Source organism: Lottia gigantea (assembly GCF_000327385.1).
Source record: "Lottia gigantea unplaced genomic scaffold LOTGIsca_38, whole genome shotgun sequence".
In the NCBI taxonomy this organism is placed as follows: Eukaryota; Metazoa; Mollusca; class Gastropoda; family Lottiidae; genus Lottia; species Lottia gigantea.
Window position 1 is genome coordinate 1,097,874 of NW_008709295.1, and position 22,562 is coordinate 1,120,435.

The 22,562-nt window shown below is 32.7% G+C and overlaps 1 protein-coding gene across 1 annotated transcript in view; it reads left to right on the top strand.

Moving 5' to 3' along the window:
• Window positions 1-1,966: 1,966 nt before the first annotated feature.
• Window positions 1,967-22,562, top strand: part of LOTGIDRAFT_233357 (hypothetical protein) — a gene marked incomplete at both ends in the record, with an annotated part of 50,047 nt that continues 29,451 nt past the window's right edge. The window contains 9 exons of the mRNA XM_009059217.1: window positions 1,967-2,109; window positions 10,473-10,801; window positions 12,746-12,761; window positions 13,682-13,830; window positions 14,271-14,426; window positions 16,446-16,754; window positions 17,039-17,054; window positions 17,217-17,433; window positions 18,261-18,351. Of these exons, the coding sequence (XP_009057465.1) occupies window positions 1,967-2,109; window positions 10,473-10,801; window positions 12,746-12,761; window positions 13,682-13,830; window positions 14,271-14,426; window positions 16,446-16,754; window positions 17,039-17,054; window positions 17,217-17,433; window positions 18,261-18,351 (1,426 nt within the window). The remainder of the gene's footprint in view (window positions 2,110-10,472; window positions 10,802-12,745; window positions 12,762-13,681; window positions 13,831-14,270; window positions 14,427-16,445; window positions 16,755-17,038; window positions 17,055-17,216; window positions 17,434-18,260; window positions 18,352-22,562) is intronic.

Consider the following 22,562-nt stretch of genomic DNA (forward strand, 5'->3'; position numbering starts at 1 on the left):
TTTGACAATTTTTAGATAAATAGAATTTGAGTTATTGCCCAGGACTTAGTATAAACTCATCAAAATTTGTTGGCGATAGAGATGACAGTTTATATCAGAATTTTATTAAATAATGTGTCTTTGTTTAAATCAACAATATCTTGCACAAATTAGATTTTTGGTATGATTTGACACAGATAGGTGACTGCCCTTGATATACTGAAAATGTATGAGGAAAGTGGCGTATCTTGCTAGGCAACCACTTGTTTAAGTTTTTATTACATTTCTGAAATTGTATTTCAATAGCAATATCAATTTTAGGGTCAATGAGGTTTGTGAATTGGCTTATTTTAATATGTGTTTGTGTGATACCATTAGTTATAAGTTGTTCAAACTTAATGAGTTCTTTGGGGTTCCACAGGCACAAGCACAAGTTTGTACCTAGCTGTGTATGCAAATTCTAAGTCCTTTAATGCTAATGTTAATCCAATTGTTCTCAAATTTCTTTTAAAATGTAAAATTGAAGAATACCAGGTCCTCTAGTCACCCTTTTTTCATTTCGACTTTGTCTCTGCATAATTTCCTGTCAAAGAATTGATTACAGTCAAACCTGTATTAAGCATGTGGTCAAGGGAATGCTCTAAAGTGGCTGCTTACTACAGGGTGATGCTAAGCATCGGTTTGGTGCACACAGAACAGAATGACAAGTTTATAATTTAATAACAAAAACAATAGGCCTAATAACAATTAAAATAGCATTACTGATGTTCAAAATTAAAATGACCCTAAAGGCAAGTCTGTTTTATATTATTTTAATTTTTGATAGCTTCTCATTTTTCTTGGAAGGCTTAGGCATTTTGTATTGAATGTGAAAAGATTTTTTGGTCAATATTTATATCAATATTCAACATGTCTTTAATGAAGTAGAATATTAAAGCTTTTTGCATGATTAAAAAATTAATATCTAAGAGTTATATTCATAAATTATAACCAAAAGGATTTTCTGTTTGGTAGTAATTAATTGTGAGTGTAAGTTATCAGATTAAAGAGGATTATTGACAATTGGCTGCTTATTGGAGGGTCACATGTGTTCAGGGTCAAGAAAATTGAAGTGCTGGCTGTGTCAAAAGGGTGGTGTTGAATAGAGGTAAATTTGATCGAAAATTGCATGGGGGGAATTTTGGATGGCTGTTCATTAGTGGGGTGTGCTAAATACAAGTGACTGTTCGTATAAGTTTGACTGTACCTTTGACCTTTCAAATCCATGTTCAAAATTATCCAAGGTGGAAAGTTTAAAACAGAGTCATCTTTTCTTGAGACACTGCCAAATATAGAATAATAACTCCAGATAATAAGGAGTTAAACAAAATTATGTTACCATGTCAACAGGTTATGAATGTCACACTAGGTCATAAAGTTAGTGTATAATCTACTGTTTAGAATGGTGCAGTTAATATATTCTTACATCTGGAAAATTTCCAAACATTTACAGTCTATTCCCATTCTTTATTACCAAATATAAATGCACAGGACATAAACTCAGAAGCTGACAGGTCTGTGTCAAACAGGTCCAGTCTAAAATGTTACTGTTTTGGGTAATTAATTTTGATATATTATGAAGTAATCATGTTTAAAATTGTTAATATTGGTCACAGTTAATTTATTAAGTTATGAAAACATTTGAACATATAATGAGGCTGGATTGTTCATGCTAATTACCATATTACCCTATTTTGTAAGGCTGTTAACACAATCATAAAAACTATTTTATTTTGTTTATTGTGGCACAGTTATTATCTATGTAGACAATTCCAGTCAATCTCCATTCTCTATAAATTTACTATTAAAATCCTGCTAAAATTTAAAATTTCGATTATTTGGATATTGTGACATAATTCTTTGTATCTACTTGATCAATCATTCTGTAGTGAGCATTTTAAACTATTTTGAACATATCAGCAGAGGAGCTGAAAACCTTGCTCTCAGAATGTCAAGAAGAAAAGAAGAAATCTTCTATAACCACACTAGGGCAAGTCAGAAAAAAGAAGAAATTGGAGAATTAGTTTTGAAAATTGACATTGCTTTTGATCAAATGATAGATGATGATGATTTTGAAACTTCAGAAGCTTGGTTGGTTTGATGTTCTATCTCAGGTCACAACATTACATGTGTTCTGAAGACTAAATTAAACACACATGAGTTAATGTTTTTTCATCTAGAGAAGATGTTTCATATGTTATAAGTTCAGATAGACTAGACAAGAATAGAAGATTATTGTGTTATACAATATTAATAGATACACCTTCTAACATTTCATACTAAAAATAAACCTGACCTTCACAACTCAGTTTATTACAGGGCGGCCTGCTTTTTTTGTTATGATTTCTCTAAGCATATGTAGATGAAATGGCATATGTTAAGGCATTTTTTATACACCCACATGAAATATGCTATTGACACTCAATTGTCCTACTCTTTTGATTTTGGAATATTTAGGCATGTCTAAGGAAAAGTTTCATTTTTGATTTTGGAACAGCTTCATTCCATAGTGATTACACTGAAATAGTCTATTTTTATGCGCCCACATTGAAATGTGGTGATTCCAATGTGAAGATAAAGGAAATACATGCAGTTAGAAAGGAATCAGTTAGGTTAGTGAGGTTTAAGACATTCACAATTTTCACTCATATGAAAGACAAGAAATTTGGTTCCTAAATGGTTACAGTTGAAAGTTAAGCCTCTTTGTGACAAAACAGAAGTGGAAAATGGACTTCAGTATTACTGAAAACTTCAAGAGATCTTAAGAGTTAAGCAAGAAACCTCTTTAGAAACAAAATGACTAATATTGATAAGAATTTAGAAAGAAGAAGTCTATCTGATGTACACACAACAGAATATTGACATCACTGACACCAACAGAAAATCAATGCCATCACATTGTGAAGACAACCGGACTATTTCATAGAAAGAGAAATGTGCCAGAAGGTTTAAATTGATTAATTCTATAAAAGTATAAATCTTCATTCTGAGTTCAAGTACAATTACTGGTACTATCAGATTCCGAATCTTAACAAAGAAAAAACAAGTTGCAGTGACAATGAATATGAATTTAATGTTAACTTATTCAGATATCTATCATGATAACCAGACATACCGGTAATGTTGATTTATTGATGACAATTAGGCTCAGTCTACTAAAACACCAGAAGAATTACATGGATTTTTGCACAAAGCACCCCATAATGGAAATCTAGCAGTTGTCACCCTAGACATACTTTTACATCGATACCGTTTAGTGATGTACTCAGAATAAGAAAAAATTGTATCAAGAAAGAATTGGAAAACAACTGGTTATTCCAATTTGCTAAACATCTGAGGAGTTCTAGATACCAAAAGAAAAAAAAAATGCCTTTAAAAAAAGCATGATAAAGATCACAACTGCTATTTCCAAAAGAAGATAAAAAGAATATGAAGATTATACTTTGGACCAAATGAGTATTTTCAAGCTTACATTTGAATGTATTTTCAAGATCAATAACTGATACTAAATATTTTTTGATCTTTTTGAACATTTCACAATGATTTGTCAAGTGATAGTAATAATGCGACCTGAATATAATCCCTAGCTTAAGTAGCTTTTCAGCTTTTAGGTGATAATTCTGACACTTACTTATGCATTAAATGCTATATGTATCTCGGTTTTCCAATGAAACATTTTGGATGCATATCTTACGAAGTTTAATGTTGGTTTTTATTGGCTTTGTTTACAAACACTTGTAGTCTTGAATGACCAGAATCCATAGACAGACCATGGTAATACAAGTGAGAGAAATTACATATTAATAGCTAAATATTGTCCAATCAAAATTGATGTCATGAATCAAATTGCCACTCACCATTTGAAATTTGTTTCTTCAGTAGACACTATAAGATATACAGTTTTTATCTGATCCTAATGAAACTTGGTATGCATGTGTATATTAATATGATTGATCTCTCTCAAGTTCAAATTTGGTCATAATTGTAATTTGGGGGGGCAATATCTATACAGTTTTCACGTAACTTTGCATATGCCTACCCGATATTTGATAAAGTCAAGTTTCCAATTTAACAATTGTTTGTTTTATTGCTCTTGACTTATTCAAATTTGTTTTAAAAAAACTACAGTGATTATCCAATATAAAATTTAATAGAAAGTGTACATTGATGAATTATATAATGAATAAAGATAGCTTGCCAGGCAAGGTAATATACAACCACTGACAGCTTTGATTATGAATAAAAATATTTGGCAGTACAGTAACAATCACCAGTTCAATAGGGTTCACCCTTGGGTGATAACAAACACATGAACACTGGGGTTGGATGAAAGAAAAAGAAAATGACAGTAGGAAACAGAAATAGACATTGCATGCTGTCTCATCCACGTGTCAGAAAGTTTTGAAATCTAGCTGTCTTGGTGACTGTAAATTCTACCGCTCCATCCTTCCTTGAAAGACATTTTCGCTGTTTAGCTGACATTAGCACTGTAAGTAAGATTTTATCACCTGTAAGGTAGTGCCTTATCTTATCTCAAGTGATATCTGTTGTCCTGCAATTTTGAACCAGAAGTATATATTATCTTCAATAATGTATTATTGTCTGAGCATATCAAAGCGTTTTTTTAATTTTCGATATTTTTGATCAAATTTTGGCTAAAAATTGTCCTATGGTAATCCTGTCCACAAGTAACTGTGGTTTATATCTTCATCGAAACAATAGTCATTCCAATACAAACAGTACTATTTTTAGGATGCAGTTATAAATCCTATGTAAAAATTATCGGTAATATGTATTAAGACAGTAATTTTTTTTCCTTTTGATCTTTCATCAATATTGGCTTGTGGATAGAAAATATTTGTTTAAATTAACTTTTTCTTTATTAATACAAACAAGTCGGTTTCACTAATTTTCGATTTTAATTTTTTTTCAAAAAACTGTCTGCACTTTACTTGAAAGGAAATAGTTCCTGCCTCGGCCTATGCTTTTTATGAGTTATAATCTCAATTCCTTTGACACCATGACTGTCCCATACAGATGGGAAGGCTTTGGCAAAGAATTGTTCACATTACATCAACTGTGCTGCTGAACACATATTGAAATCAAAGGTGCCTTGTTAAGATATCAAGATATAAAACTTATTAGTAAACACTTTACCAAAAGATCAAATATACTTCTCTGAAATGGAAACAATATTTTTGTCAATATAATACACAAACAGGTTGTATTAATGGTTATGATGGTACTACTGCAAGTCTGCAGTTTCATATGGTATTTAGAACAACTCCAATCACAGTGGATTATGGAGTTAGATTTGGAGTTTTGAATACTTGTTGGTTCTACATTCAGGGTCAAGTCAGGATTTAAGTGAAATATTAATATGAGAAACATTTGAATTTACATCCACTACAACTAAAATATATTATCTTACTAGTTTTTAAACAGTATATAAGATAATATGGAGATGATGTCCATCACCAAAACGAGTTAATGATTAAGGAAAGTGTTTCTGCAGTGTAGTTGATCAAATAAGCATATATCTTGGGTTATATCAGTTTATTTACTTATCTTTTGGCTAATCTACCTACATACTTTCTGCTAAGGTATCACATTTCTTTACCTCTCACTCATCTGATCTCAAATTCTTTACTTGTTGTATTATGTACAAGGTCAGAGAGATATTAGTTGGATTGTAGATAGCATTGGGTAGCTGCCAACTTGAACTTCTAACCAACCAACTAACAAAAATAATTCATGTTGAATAAATTTTTTCTATTTTTTTTTAAAGTAGCTTTACTTTAGGTCTCACTCGCAATTTCTTATATCATCAAAAGACAGATTCTATGTTATACGCTTTTGATGGGTTAAACATAGTGTCATAAGAATGGGACTGAGGCATGTGGTAGTCAACTTGTTAAATAACAATAGAACTGAAAAAAACTTCAACATTGTTATCTAAATGCAGTACGTTTTATATCCATCAATTACTGACACTTTTCATAGCTCTGTCAGTGACCCTGATGTGATGATCGGGGGGGTTCAAGTTAGCACATGCCAAGTCTAAGAGGTTTTCAGGTCTTTCAAAATTTTATGCAAACCCTACTTATTATACCATTCGTTATTCAATACAGAAGCACATCTTGGTCATTACAAGATTAATCTCAAACTGTTTTTGCAATTGATTTCTTAGTCTGTGATTTCATAATATTATATAATCTTATTTTAATTTTATTTTCTAATTGGGCAAATCGATTTACGTTCACCCACAAAACATTGTTTAAAAATTCTCTTTATATCTTGATATTGTCTGACGTTGGGTATTAAAGGATGGTATTTGATGTCAAGTTTTATTATTTAATACACATGAAAATATGGTCAAATATTGTCGTTGCCCCTGTCTACCAGTCCATCAATGGGCATTGGAATCGATAAAATCGTGGTCAAGCTCGAATTGGAGGGTTTTCTGATGGACAGATTTTGAGTTATTGCCCTTGACTTAGTAAAGTGGTGTCCAGATTTGTTTGTGGCTACCATATCCAAGCGATTTTGATGAAACTTGTTGTGAGCATTGGAATTCATAAGATCTCTGTCAAACTTGAATTTAGCTATTTAGCTATATGAACAGACATTGAGTTAGTGCCCTTGACTTAAAAATTGTTTGTGGGCACAATAGAAGCTACAATTTTAATTGGTTTTGATGAAACGTGGTGTGAGCATTGAAATCGATAAGATCTTGGTGATGATTTTCCGAAGAACAATTTTTTGTGTTATTACCCTTGACTGTGTTAAAACATGTAAAAATTTGTTTTTGAGCGTTATGGAAACTACAATTTTCAACCGATTTTGATGAAACTTGGGGTGAGCATTGAAATTGTAAAGATTTTGACTTATTGCTTTTGACTTAAAGTTGATTAGTTTTCTAAGTATTGAATAGAAACTTAACAGATTAAATATGGTTCATGTTGCTCTTTATTGAGTCTAACAAAGCTGCTGTGTGGACGTATGTTTACTTTGTCTAGTAAGCTATCTTACGTTCGAAGAACGCACTGCATTGTTTTGCAAATGACTTTTAGTACTGACTTCTATAGTAAATTCACAGTGTCTATAATCTACCAACGGTAGATCTCAAGATCTAATGATTGTAAACACTTGAAATTTTGAACATTATTTAACAATGTACTCCTCATCACAGACGACATAAAATTTTTGAAGTGGGCGTGGCACTCAAATGCATTCAAAAAATAATCTGCTATGGAAAAGATAGCTTGCCCACTGGCAGGTTTGATGTTGAAATATTTGGCAGTACAGTAACAATTACCAGTATGAAATATTCAACCTTCAGATATATACTTCTTTTAAACTTTTTTGGATGATACTGAATAATATTATAAAGTTTTGTCAAAATCCGTCAAAAATTGAGCCTTCTAGAGTTTTTGCAGTCTAAAATCTAAAACTCCTCCTGGAGTCCAAATTCCAAACCTGGGTTGTTTTAACCCCCCTGGGGTGTGGGACTAGGGTGAAGGACAAAAATTGTTTTGAAATATCTTCGAAGAGAGTACCTCACATCATCACATACTGAAAATGTGAATGAAACAAATTTTTGGGGGTGTGAAAGGTCGAGGTGATTGCTCCTGGGGTATGAAGGCTGAGAAAAGTTGGGATCTCTGTCCTAGAGTGTTTATGAGCAAGGCCAGACATGGGTGATGCCAACATGCGAACCCCATTTCATGTGTTCATTAAAATAGAAGACACACAAACCATATCACAAAGTTATTTACTGGTCCATTTTTAGTTGATCCAAATAATGTGGATACTCTATAGCACAACACATGGGTAAACATTCAAAAAATAATCTGCTAGAGAAAAAACTAAGTAGTCCTAAAGTCCAACATGTTTCAAGAGCACAAAAGCTCCCTTCCTCAGGGACAGACACACATGAAATGTCAGTTGAAATTCAATGAAGTTCATTTTCCTTAGCTTAGGCTATTGAAAGATCACCATTTTATGAAGCCATATTGGATTCCTACCATGAGAAGAATGTTGGAATGTTACTTAACAATTACAAAAAAAGTTAAAAACTTTGTGAAATGGTTTGTGTGTCTTCTATTTTATTTAACACTTTCTTAAACATTTGAACCCACTGCATATTCCTTAGCTAAGGCAATTGAACGATCATAATTTTATGAATCCATATTGGATCCTACCTCAAATGTATTTTTATCTCCATGCTTAAAATTTTGTGGAATATAAACACTTTTTATAAAGGATGTAGAGGTCTTGCTATTAATTAAATATTTTAAATAAAAGTTATACAGTAGTGTTTTAGAAATAACTTAAATTCTTGAATTGTAATATTAATACTAGTACTAGCCTTTCTTTAACCTCAAATGTATTCTTATATCCATGCACGTCCCTTTGACACACGAGTATATCTGAAAAATATCTTGTCTGGACGAAAAAAACGAGTTGGTATAACACAGACACCATAATATTGAGCGTTTCCCACCTCAGTGACTCTACTTCACTTTGTATATACTTTGTATATTATTTCTTCAATAATGGCTTTTTTTATACTCCTGATATCTTCTTCTATATTTTTGAAATTATCAATACTTGCATTTGCAATATTTATTCCCATGACATAGAGTCTAAATTTTCAAGGTCGCACGAGTAGATTCTCTAAACTAACAGATAATATTTAAAGCTAGGGTTTGCAGTATTCCTTACGAAAATGGATATTTATAAGTTGTTACTATTTTGTTACAAATAGAAGCGGTGTATTTCGAACGTTAAATGATAAAGCATGAGTTTTTGTAAATAGGCCATATCAATGCTGTTCTTCTCTAACCCCCCGAAATGTTGCTGCTATCCACTTCAGTTTAATACCTTATTCAGCACAATCTGTGACTACAATACTATCATTATCATGTTACTGCGGTCTGGTGGAAGATTGGTTAATAATTTTTTAGGGGGAGCTGCATTATTTCCGATGAACTCTTTCTGGAATTGCAGAAACCACAGGCATATGACAAGCAATTGGAATGTCCCAAATAGAAGTCAAAGGTGTCCCCGATACTCAAAAAAAATGCTAGAAACCCTCCTTACAATCCATTTAAGTTTAATTTATAATTGAACATTTTTTTTTATCAACACAAAACAAAGAAAAAACAACGTGAGTGGCCTTTTATATCGTGAGTGGCCTTTTATATCGTTTGCAGATGTAGCTTACTTTCAGTTGAGAATCAATTAGTAACATAGTTGGATTTTCAACATATTGTCACGGACAATAAGAACATGACTAGTTTTCATGTTTTTTTGCATGCTTATAACTGAAACATAGTACACAACACAAGGAAAATTAATTTCTGATATGAAATTTCTGCACAACGAGAAGTTATTGTTGTGTTGCCATTAATCAAGGTATTTTTTGTTATCATCATATTAGATTTTCATTTTTGTAATGTTCTACAGATACATTCTGTTTTATATACGCCCACAGGAAATGAGGGTCATATATTAACGTCACCCATGTCCGTCCACAATTGCTTCTAAACACATTAGAAGACGCAATTCTTGACTGATTATGATGAAACATGGTATGAGTGTTTGTTATTTTGTTATATTTAACGCGTTCACTTTTAGCTTGTAAACACTCTAGAAGGTACAATTATTGACAGATTTTGACGAAACTTGGTGTGAATGTTTGTTATCACCCAAGGATGAACCCTATTGAAAATCAGAAAAATTGAAAAAAAATGTTTAGTATGAGTTATTGTCCTTGTTCTTGAAAAGCTTTCAATATTTACCTGGTAAACACTCTAGAGGGCACAATTTTGACGGATTCTGACAAAATTTGGTGAATTTGTTCATTATCACCCATGGATGAACCCTATTGAAGATCAAAAAATGTTTTATTGGTGTTATTGACCTTGTTCTTGTAAACACTCAATTTTTAGCTTGTAAACACAAAAAGGCATGATTTTTGCTGGATTTTGACAAAACTTGGTAATATTATTCTGTATCGCCCCAAAAAATTCAAAAGAAGTGTATGGCTGAAAGTTGAATATTTCATACTTGTAATTGTTACTGTACTGCCAAATATTTTTATTTAAAATCAAAGCTGCCAGTTGGTGTATGTATGCCTGGCAAGCTATCTATCTAATCAGCTAGTATGATATATTTAAATCAATGGATAACAAAACATCTTATCAGGTGGTGGTAACTCAAAGTCTAGATTATCCAGTAGTCAAAAAATCATAAAGATGTTCAGGTGATTTCTCTTTGCTCTTAAATGTAATAAAATGACTTTGGCATTTTGACAATCATGCTATTACATTACTTTTTTTTAAAACAATCAGATCAGTGTTTGATCTCATTCAAATCTCAATTATATTCTAAGCATGAGTTTTTATCTATTATTCAACATGTAATATGTTCAATGTGTTATTTTTCAGTTTGTTTGACATAATGGGGGTCGGTGATGACATTGCACCACGTTTTACACAGAAGCCATCATTAAAACAAGAAGATAATGGACAACGTTTAGTTTTTCACTGTACACTAGAAGCCTCACCCAAACCAGATATACAATGGTTTCAAGGTACCACTCCAATAACCGGATCAAATCGGATAAAAATGCGTGTCGATCCAGCTGGTGGTGGACAAAGTTTCAATGTGCAAATGGAAATAGTAAATGTGACACAAAATGATGCTGGAACATATAAAGTGGTTGCTAAAAATAGACTTGGTGAAGTTTCTGCTTCCATAAACCTCAATTTTAGTGGTAAGATATCTTATATATATGTCTAATAAATTTTGTCAATCTTATTGACATATCTTTCAAAACATGTTCACATTTTGACATTGATTTTCATATTTTACATATTCAATTCACAAGAATATCGAATTTTGAAAATTTATAGCACACATTTTTGAGTCGAATTTTGAAAATTTGCCTGATTGATTTGAAATTTCTGGTGTTAAAGCAGATCACAGCAGTCAAAAATTTTGCTTCACTTTAACAAAATCAAGGTGCAAATTTCAGGTTGACCCACTTCCGGTGTAATGTATGAATGTCATTGAAATTTATACTATGAGAAACTATTAATATTTTGTATGTCCAGTTTTATGGATGTCACCCAAGGTTGAGTGTGCATCTTTAAAGTGTTAGATGCACTTTCGGATTCATAATGCTGAGTTCCTGAGCTATCCATTGATATACAGCATGTCTATGAAACGTGCATATTTAAAAATTCTATTTGATTTACATATTCATGTTGGTTAATTAAAAGGGAATGCCCTTGTCAGAATAAATAAAATTACTGAGTTTGACATGTCGGTTAAATAATCGTATCCTTTTTCTGTCAGATATGCACTATGTCCAGTGTTTGCGTATAACAATGTTCTGGGTAGATTAAAAGGTGTCATGCAGTAAGTTAAACTTACTGAAATACCCCAGAACCACACCCACGGCTTAATTGACCCACTTTCTTATTTCTTATCCGAATTTCATCAAACTCGAGTATTCGATTTGTGATTTTCAGAAAAATATGGAATTTGTGCAGTGAGCATGCGTATAACCAACTTTCGTATTTCTCATCCAGATTTCACCAAATATGATATCTATCAATTTTGTGATATAGCTATTCTTTCTGACACTGCATAGGTAAATTCTTTCTGAAATATGGCAGGGAAGTAAATTTAACGAAGACAAATACAGTAGTTTTTGGCACAAGTGCTGATTTGACATTATGAGAGGTGGTATTACCAGGGACAATTAGTAGAATGTGTGTCATATTACAAATTCAAATATAGGGTTAAAATTCACTTCAACGATCTGAAGGAATCTCGAAACAGATAATTTATCAGATCAAGCAACAAAGGTATCAAATCTTCTATCAATTTATGCAAATAAAAAAATGAACAGGCTAAATGTTGTATAATGAAATCATGATTGATTACACAGTATTACACAATCCTGTCCACCATACTTTCTGATTACAGAATAGGCACAATGTTCTTCAAACAAATCTCTAAACTCAAGTTCATATGTACACCATGTCTCACTTAAAAATATTATATCATAACTTGATAAATATGAAAGCGATGAATTATTTACAAGGCAAGCCGTGAACATTCCATGAGATTATTGAAAATTGTTCTTTTGTGTACTTGGACCTCGGCTGAATCCCTTTTGTGAGATTAAACTTGGCAGTGAACCCCTATCACAGGCTTTAAACTTATCAAAAGTTTTGTCATACATCAATGCTCTTCTGTTTAAAATCAGTTAATCATAACATAGACTCATTCTGTCATCACTTGATTTGTTTTTAATATTTCCACCCTATGTGATTTTTTCAAAATCTGATGCCCAAACCAGAAGTGATTCCAAAATTTTTATGATGCAGTCTTGTTTGCATTTGCAGTCTTGTCAATATCCTGTAAATTTCAGATCCAATAAATAGCGGCTGAGTCATAATTTTTTTTAAAATCACATTAGATACATTGTTACATGAGCATAGAAAAGAAAAACCCCAAGGGTAAATCAGGTCCACAAATAATATCAACAGCCTTCAAGCCTTGCACAATATGTATTTATGTCACTTCCAGTTATGCCAAAAGGTTGTGTTGTATATTAACTTAAGAAACTAGAAAGTCACACCATTGGAGCTCAATTGATCACAACCAACTGCAAATGAAAATCATATTGTTTCTTTTTCTATTTCAGCTGGTCAACAAAAACAGTAAGTGTTCTTTTTTTTTCTTATTGCTGTTTCATGGACTTTTGAGTTCAAACCTTCTTGCCTTGTTGACATACATATATTTTTGTAATGAGGCCAGGAGCTTATTCCTAAAAAAATGTTATACAAACTTCATAATAGTTTAAAATTCAGAAATATATTTGTGAAAATAGTTTCTGAATTTTCTGGATACGACTGTATTCAAGGACCAAATTGTAATCAAACCAATAAATTAGACATCAAAGTATATTAAAGAAATAATATATAAAAGAAACTGACACACACCAACTTTTGTTCAAAACTTCGTTTTCTCCGAAGCAGACATTTTCTGGTGTAATTAAATCGCAAATTCTGACAATTTGTAAGCATTGTATTACTTCAGTCTTTTCAGAATTTACATTATTGGAATTTCTCTTTACACGCAATGAAGAACATTTATAGTACCATTTCAATTTAATCTTAATAACTCAAATTGATAATTGATATGTTCTCTTCTTGTGACCTTAGCCAGGGATTCTTTATTAGAGTATCTTGTATAATACCTAACACTACAATACAATGCGTTATCAATGTTGTCATACTGCTGTTGACTAAATGGTTTCATTTTTGGACAATGAAGTCTTGGCTCTGGTGTTTTTTTTAGAAAAAAAAAGGAGGTAGGAATATTGGGGCCATCAACCATGCGATGCAGAAATGGGAGTCTGAAGACATTCTCGGATACATCACATTCTAACATATGCAGTCCAAATTGCTCATAAGGTTGTCCCATATGTATAAGTTTGTGTACAACATCATAGTGAAATCACATAGTGTGAGGCCCACTTAAAGCAACTGAGTTATTATTTTCAAGGGTTGTATAGGTATTTAAAGTTTACTATTGACATATTGTGTTAAAATGTATAAAATGACCATTATTACTTCAGACAAAATGGTGTAGCACCTAATTTCATCACTAAACCAATGACCAGACAAGAAAACAACGGAAAAAAACTATATTTTGAATGTCAACTTGCAGCTGACCCAACTCCTCAAATAACATGGTACAGAGATGCTACACCAATAACACAAGGAGGTGATTATTTACATTCAAACTTATTATCAAAGGTTCAGTGTGAGCAAAATTACTTTTCATCTTTTGGAAAAGAAGATGCTCTTTTTCCTGACTTCTGTGTTAAGTTTTTGAAAGATGCCTCTTGTGTGCTTTAATAGATTGTCTTCTACAGGATTTCGTTAACTCTTCATAAACATTGTCATCGGCATTTGGCTCTACAGAAAATATATTTTTTTATTTCATATGGCATTTCAGAAAGATATTTAGAAAAATTGGAATTCAGTTATTATACTACCAAATTTAATGTGGATTGTAGTATATGAGCACAAAAATTGTAATTCTGGAAAATTTAAAATCAAAGTAGAAAAAGACTTTCCTTGATACATACCTTGAAATCTTTTAAGGTTTTTATGATGATTAACACATTATATTGTGCACGTGAATTTGTAAATCTGTTTTAGGTCGTTTTAAGATAAAAGCAGAAAGTAAAGAACCCAAAAAATATTTCCTTACGTTGGAAATAACAGATGTCAATGCCCAAGATGCTGGTAATTATAAAGTAACTGCTAAAAATGACCTAGGTGAAAGTAATGCAACAATTCGTTTGAATTTTGACAGTAAGTTTTCAATATTTTTTTCTTGTTTTAGTTTGGTATGTAATGTTGTCTTAAAATATGAGTTTTGCATTTACAAAACCAAAACCAATACAGTACTGAAGAGGTGTATTCATTTTAGAATACAAATAGATTCTTCATTTTAAAGCATTTTTATACGCCCACATGCAATGAGCAATGCAGAGGTCCATTTTTAAATGTAAACAATCTTTTCAATGATTTTAGATTTCTATAATTGTACATCATCAATTGTACATTTTCAAATTTTGAAAGATGATACAACGGTGAAATTGATAAAACTATTTATGATAGCTTTGTATATCTGTTGATTATGTTTACATTTACTCTCTTGACTTTCTCAAGATGGTTTTAGAAATTTTAAGATTTTTTATGCTCAAAAAATCTATCTTGAAAAATGAAATAGAAACTTCCAAACAAAAACGTAAATCGTAGGGAAACATTCTTTTTTTACTCAGATACAGAAAAATATTCAACCATTAAGACAGCCTACTAAACTGTATAGGCATGGAAGGACACACTAGTACTTCTAGATCTAATATAACAATATTATGGGGTGTCGTTCTTTATTGAGGGGATCATGATGCAACACAGAGAAAATTTATGAATAGAGTAAATCAATTAGCCATGTTCTAACCGTTCAAAAGAGTAGATAAATGATACTAAACAAGTCATACATACATATGTTTTCTGTTCTTTGTTACGAATAGAAAGATACATTCAAAATATTAGAAAGCGATACTATCTAGATATTTGAAGCCAGTATTTTTGTGAAAAGCAAAAGTCGATTCCTGTATTAACAATTAAGATCTACTTCCTTATCTTAAATTAATTCAAATGACAGTTCTAAAATATACAGTTATTGAAAATATATGAAATTATTTTAGATGATAAAAAGGATGTGGAAGAAAATGGTAATATTTTAAAACAATTCAGCAATTTTCAGAGTGCTATGAATAAATTCAGACATTGAGCATTCAGATTTGACAATTAACAGAGATTTGGTTTATCTTTCTTAATATAAAAATGCATTGTGTTTATGATGTTCAGTTGTGTTTTTTTTTTCATATTTATATTCATTAAAATTTCCATCTCACATCACAAATTACTGCCAAGAAAATATTTCCCCTAGATTGATTATTTCTGAGAATATATGTATATGGTTGAATTAACTTAGCAATATATAATTGAATGTTTCTTAAAGGAAAAGTCAGGTGTAATTATTTGATATCAATATAATACCAAGACAGTACAAATGCAGTCTGTCCAAACATATTTTAATTTTTAAACATAACAAGAAGGTGTCTGAAACTTTATCTAGAAAATAGAGTTACTCAGGATTTATGCAAAAGCTCACACTTCCTTTAAGAATATAGTACATTTATATTTGTCTAATGATATGATTTTAAATGCTTTTACTAATGCAGTTATAAACATTGCATGAAGTCCTGACATAAAATTGCATTTAAAGAGACAGGTTTCCCATCATATTTAAGTCTCAAAACAGGATATTTTTTAGCTTAACTAATCAATAATAGTGTTCATATCTTAGTCATATTTTGGGCCTACAAATCCATGAGTGTTCAGAAATATCCGCAGAAATTATTAGAATTTGAATGTTAAAAAGACCACTTGTCTTTTCTTGAGACTACACTTTTCCAAGTTTGATTTTTTTTGAAGAAATTATGCTTGCATACAATTCCAGTACTTCTGAAGACGATTCACATAATATATAAGACCCAAATCAACCCCTGAAATGGCAAATCTGCCCCTTTATTGGAAAAAAATGTTGTGAGGCATTAGGCGATATTAGTTATTAATAACCTATTTAATAACTAAATACCTGTCTCAATTTTCTTATAAATCATTTCATTTAACACACAAACTCTTTCACCAAATTTTTGCTATAAGATGAAAGTATAACATTTTTTGAAGGTATTTGTTAAATATGTTTTTTATTCAATTAATTGTGTTTTGTTATTTAACATTATAACTAACTTACAGGTACTGATGTGATAGGAAAAGAAAATCAACCGGTATTCATTCAGAAACCAGCTATTAGTCAAGCTGGAGAGAAGATTATTTTAGAATGTAAACTAACAGCAGATCCTAAACCTACAATAACATGGATGTTTAATGATCAAATTATTCAAAAATCTTCTCGTATAAATACAATACACAGAACTTTAGGTGTTACACATACTGTTATACTAGAAATATCTAACGTCACCTTACAAGATGGTGGTGAATATAAATCGCTTGCTAAAAATATACATGGTGAAGCACATGCTACCATATCGCTTAACTTTGAAGGTGGGTTCAATCTACAGAAACTTTAAGAAAGAGTAAGAAACAGATTTTTATTCCAACAGAAAAATTTGTATGAAGAGATATTCCTTATATAACTTATCAAAATAGCTTCATTATAGTTGACATAGTTGATAACAAGATAGTTTTCTTTATACTAACTTAATAATAGAAATAGTAGATTTTAATGGTAACTTTAAATTAAATTGAAAGCCTTTGTGGGTTACATCTACTTATTGTAGTAATTGAAACTAATTAGTTTTATTAAATTCATTTATTTTACTTTTTAGGTTCCAAAAAACCCATGTAAGTATAAGTTCTTTCTAGCAATGAGATGATAGAGATGATAAATCCTTTATGTACACAATAATTGATAATTATTGATAATTGTCAGACAAATGCTCAATATATTTGATACTCAATGAAGAGGAATTATTTGGGGCTAATATTTTTGTTTTTGTTTTACAGTCTTCCTGATGGGAAAGCTCCACATTTCCTTACAAAACCAATGATCAAACAAGAAAAAACTCAGCTATTAATGACCTGTGGGTTAGAGGCTAAGCCTTCACCACAAATTCGGTGGTATCATGATGATAAAGAAATAGGTGGTGGTGGACGTGTAGTAATTACATTAGATAGAAATGCTAGTGGACCTGATATGTATAATGCTGTTCTTAAAATCAAGGTAATGATGAGGAGGTACATCGCAATACAACATACCACAATATGAATATTGTATCGCTTGGTTGTACAATACCAACGCAGCTAAACCTCATCCAAATATAGAAAAAATCCAAACAAGGAGTTTTAATCATGAATGTTTACATTGGAACAATGTTGACAAAAAGTTACTTGTAATAATATTTGGTTATTAGCTGCAAATACACACTTATGATAATAATAATAATAATAACTTTATTCCATAGAATCTCGTAATGAGAAAGAAACTATTTGACAATCAGTTGGACAGTAAGCACATAAATATCAGGCAATCACATTTCTAAGTTAATTCAAATTTCTTCGACAATGATATCAACAAATGAACATAATGAAAATAGGTCTGTTGTCTGAAGATCACATAGCATGAAACTCTGATTAACAACATGATTCAAGTTCTTTTTTAATATTTTCTAGTTTCTGAAGTAGACTTTTTTTTTATTTTGTTTTTTTTAAAGGCTGTTCCCACCAACCATTAACATTCCCTCACATGTATGTTCTGGATATAAAATTAATAAAACAACCTATATTCTCATATTATTGACAAGCATTCAGTCTGAAATTAGTGATGCATCCTGGGGAAACGTTTATAGTTTCTATATGTATTGTGTTCTATCTTGGAAATTGTTGGTTGAATCTATTGTTAAGTTGACTGATACCTTCTTTGGGTTATGTTTTACGAGATATCTATTAAACCATAGCTTGCACTATTGATTTCAGCTACATTAATATATCTTCATACAGTAAAAAAGTTAGTCTTTTCCTTAAACAATGTCTTTTTACTATTTTATCTAGGATCCTAAACCAGAAGATGGTGGTTCATATAAGTGTACAGCCTCAAATGATTTCGGTGAATCGAATGCAAACATCACATTAAATTTCTCAGGTTTGTTTCTTCAATACTTTTTAATACTCAATACGAACTATTGTGCTGTTCTTTTGAAATACATTCAATATTTAGCTTACAAACACTCCTGAAGGATTATGACGAAACTTTTAATGAAAATCAAATCAAATATCATAAAATATTTCACTTGAGTTATTTCCCTTGTTGTCTGAAAGAAATTCATTTTTTAGCTTATAAACACTCTTTAAAGGCACAGTTCTTAATAATCACTATTATTAGAATGAACCAAATTAAATTTCTGGAAAGGGAGGTTTGATTTTCTCAAATGTATGGGGTTAATATGATCGAACAAACACTACAGTGTATAATTGGAATAGGTTGTCTGGATCAGCTGAGTACAGCCCTTTCGTTAGGTATGTAAGGCCCACGGGAGTTTGACCTTGGCAAATGAGAATTGATATATTGTTTTGGTTTAATTTGCGATTAACAAGCTTGTCATTTAATTTCTAGTTTGTATACGCCGTAGCGAATATATACGGCGAATATTGCCGTAGCCCCTGTCCGTTGTTCTGGTATGAACACAATAGAGATTACAGTTTTCATTTGATTTCAATGAAATTTGTTGTTATCATTTATATTGATGAGATCTTTTTCGATTATCGGTTTTGAGTTATTGCCCTTGACTTTGAAAAGAAACATCAAAATTTGTTTTTGAACACAATAGAGATGACAGTTTTCATCTGATTTTAATGAAATTTGTTGTGATCATTTACCTTATATTTCCTAATATAATGCACACCCCTTCCTTACCCTATCAAAATCGTCAAAAATATTGTTCTTGATGATAAAAAAGTGGGTTCTTAGAACTGGATTTTGATTGGACCACCAATATTGAACCAATGGGTTAGATTTCGGGGAAGGGAGGGTTTGATTCTCCCAAATGTACAGGCCTAGGGTGGAGCAGACACTTTATTTAGAAATTAGGATTAAGGGTCTTGATATTGGGTTTTCTTCTGTTCTTATTCTGATCTGAAATTAGAAAAAATAACTCGCCCGATGGGCGAGAAGTATAGTATCTGTTATGTACTGATTGTTTTTAGTTTACTATGAACAATATTATCATTTAAGTTCTTATTTTTTGAATATGCAACTATCATTTTCTGCTTATAGACATGGGGGAATTTCTCTTATAGTGGGCATGAACTATCTTGCTTGCTCGATTGCTGGTTGTATTAAACGGGACAACAAAGGGTGCTATGCCTACATTATGATGAATATTTAGTCCTATAGGTCTTGCTGTATTTAATGTCTCAATCCAATGGGCCTCCCTAGATTGACGGAATTTGGTAGTTTCATCTTCGGGCAAGTCAATTTCTATACGCTCAATTGGGATTAGGGTGAGATCGTCTATTGAATGGTCGTCGAGGTTAAAATGATTAGAAACAGGCTTGTCTTTCTTTAATTTGATGTCTGACCTATGAGCAATAAAGCGAGTTCGTAAATTATTCTTAGTTTCTCCTACATATTGTTTGGGGCATTTCTTGCATGAAATTAAATATATTACATTCGAATGTTCACATGTTAGATGTTCCTGGATCGGGTACCTTTTATTCGTAGAGTTGCTTACAAAATAATGAGTTTCTGATATAAAGGGACATGTTTTGCATCTACTGGACAAACATGGAGCACTTCTTAAACCTGGAGGTACTTCGGCATAAAGTCTGTTTTTAGGTGCTATCTGTGCTAGGTGGAATTTTTTATGTTTCGTAAAAATCGTTTAGAGTACCCACGCTCTTTCAGTTTTGAGAAAACAATCGTACAGGCTTGGTTGAAATCAGAAGATCTTGTACAAATTCGATGAAATCGTAAAACTTGTGACTTAATTATACCAGAAAAGGTATGTTTTGGGTGAAAGGAGCTCTTGTGCAAGAGTTGATGAGTATCAGTTTCTTTGAAATACACTTTAATATCCAGTTTATTTGTTTCTGCTATGGAATCTCCCTTAAAGACTGTGGTATCGAGAAAGTCTAAAAAAGTGGGTCAAATGGACAGAGGGGCAACACCTCACGTTCCCACTCTGCCATGAAAAGGTTTGCGTGCGAAGGGCGAATCGTTTGCCCATTGCTGTCCCTGAAGTTTGTAAATATGCCGTTAAACCAGTAGTGTTATCGATATTGGTATACATAGAAGAAACGTCGATAGAAATTAAAATAGCATTAGAGGGGACTCGAAGATTTTTTATTTTATTGACGAAATCGGTTGTGTCTTTAAGGTAGGCGCGATGTTGGCATGCTAGAGGTAGTAAGAAATGATCAATGTATTCTGACACTACATATGACTCACTACCACAGTCAGATATAATCGGGCGGCCTTTAGGGATTTTATTCGAGATAAACCACTCCTTGGTTGGATTCTTATGGATTTTAGGCAAAGTGTACAAATGTCTCTCGCGACAATCAGGTTTGGCAGACAGATAGTCATATTGTTTCTGTTTGAGATAACTAGTTTTGACTAAATCGGCCTAAGTTAATCATGTTAGCAGTTTCTTTGAAAATTGGTTTCGGTAAAATGGCATAATGTTTAAGATTATTCAGTTGATTCTCTGCTTCTGAAACGTACTCCTCCCTATTCAGAATGACACAACATTAACCTTTGTCACTCTTTTTAATAACAATGCTATCGTCTTTCTTAAGTAAGTTTAACGCTTCACGTTCCACTCGTGTGAGATTAGGCTTTTCGTGTGTTATGGAAAGGTTCACTGTTTGGCTCGCAAATCGCAAATGCTTTCAATATTTCAGGATGGATGGCGGCCTGAGGGGGTGTCCACGTGGATTTAGGAATAAACATTGTTCTAGCACCACGTGGGGGGTGGTTTCAAAAAAATATGTGCAGCTAAGATTTCGTTGAAATCGTTCAATGGATGGTCGGAGATAATTGAAGTTAGCTATCTTTGGTGTGGGAATAAACTTAAGTCGACGGTCTAAGATTGAATGCTGAAGGGGTGTGAGAGTTTTGCGGCTCAAGTTAACTACAGTTTGGCCTAGCGGTGGCCTCTCAGTATTTTTATCCCCAGTAATTAGTTTAAAGACTTACTCGATGCTTGAAGCTGGTGTATCCAAAACAAATAGATGCTGTTTGCTGTTTCTGGAGACCAATGAAGATTATCAACTGTTTCGAATTCTTCTTCGTCGGGTGGTAAGATTGCTGTTGATACTGGACTCCATCATCATGTTGTTGAGAGTGCTGAGGTTCTGTTGTGCTTTCTTCGAGATTTTATTTGAAATGGGTATACATGTGAAGAGGATCTTGGAGTTTGGGAAGGTTTTGTTGGCTGTGGCGATTAATTTCTGGGCTTGGTTAAAGGAGGTCTTTGGTATCTGATCACGGTTGTTGAGGCCTACATGAAGAATAATGGTAGTAAGTTTGGGATCATGGTCGTATGATTCCAGGATTGACTGTATGTGATGGATTTGGGCACCGGGGTAAGAATGCATTTCGGTGTCTGAACTGGTTTTGGTAATTCGATTCAGGTTAGATGATCCAATTATTAAGGTAGATTTCTTTAGAGCAGGTAGCTTCCATAATGATTTGTCCTTGGTTTGGTGATAATACGGTTTGGTAGCGGATATAATGGTCGTCGACGGTGTGATTGGTACTGGTTTGGTAGTTGTTAGAATTGTAGCATTGGGAACGGACTGGGATCTGGTTCGAGGGGGGAAAGTCTGGATACACGTCTCGACTTGGATGGAGACTGAGGGGTGGTTTGCTGGTCCAAAAACGCACAGAAGGAAGAAAGGTTGGCGGATCCTGGATCACGTGGTGAAGATTCAGATGGTGTGGAAGGGGAAGACGAGTCTGAAAGTGAAAAGAGAAGGGGTGTGCCCTCTCTACGAGAGCGTTTACCTATGTCTGCTAGACTGGGAGTAGGTGAACTTTGGGCTCGTTTAGGGGTTTGGTTCGGCAGCGTGGTGGCTCTAGATGGTGCAGGTGTAGTGTCCATTTCAGTCGGTAGAGATATGGTTACTCTGGTTTTTGTTTCGTTGATTGTTTGGTAGAATTTGGAGATTACTGCTTGAGTGAGACGTTTCACATAGGAGCGACGGGCCCAGGACAGGGCATGAGAAACGATGCGGTCGTAAGGCAGGTGATGATAAAGACTTGGTACGAATGGTGGTCAGCTTCTCTTGAAGTGTGGTTTGGTAATGGTCGATCAGGACCTGCATAACCTTACAGAGCCATGTCCGATTGAG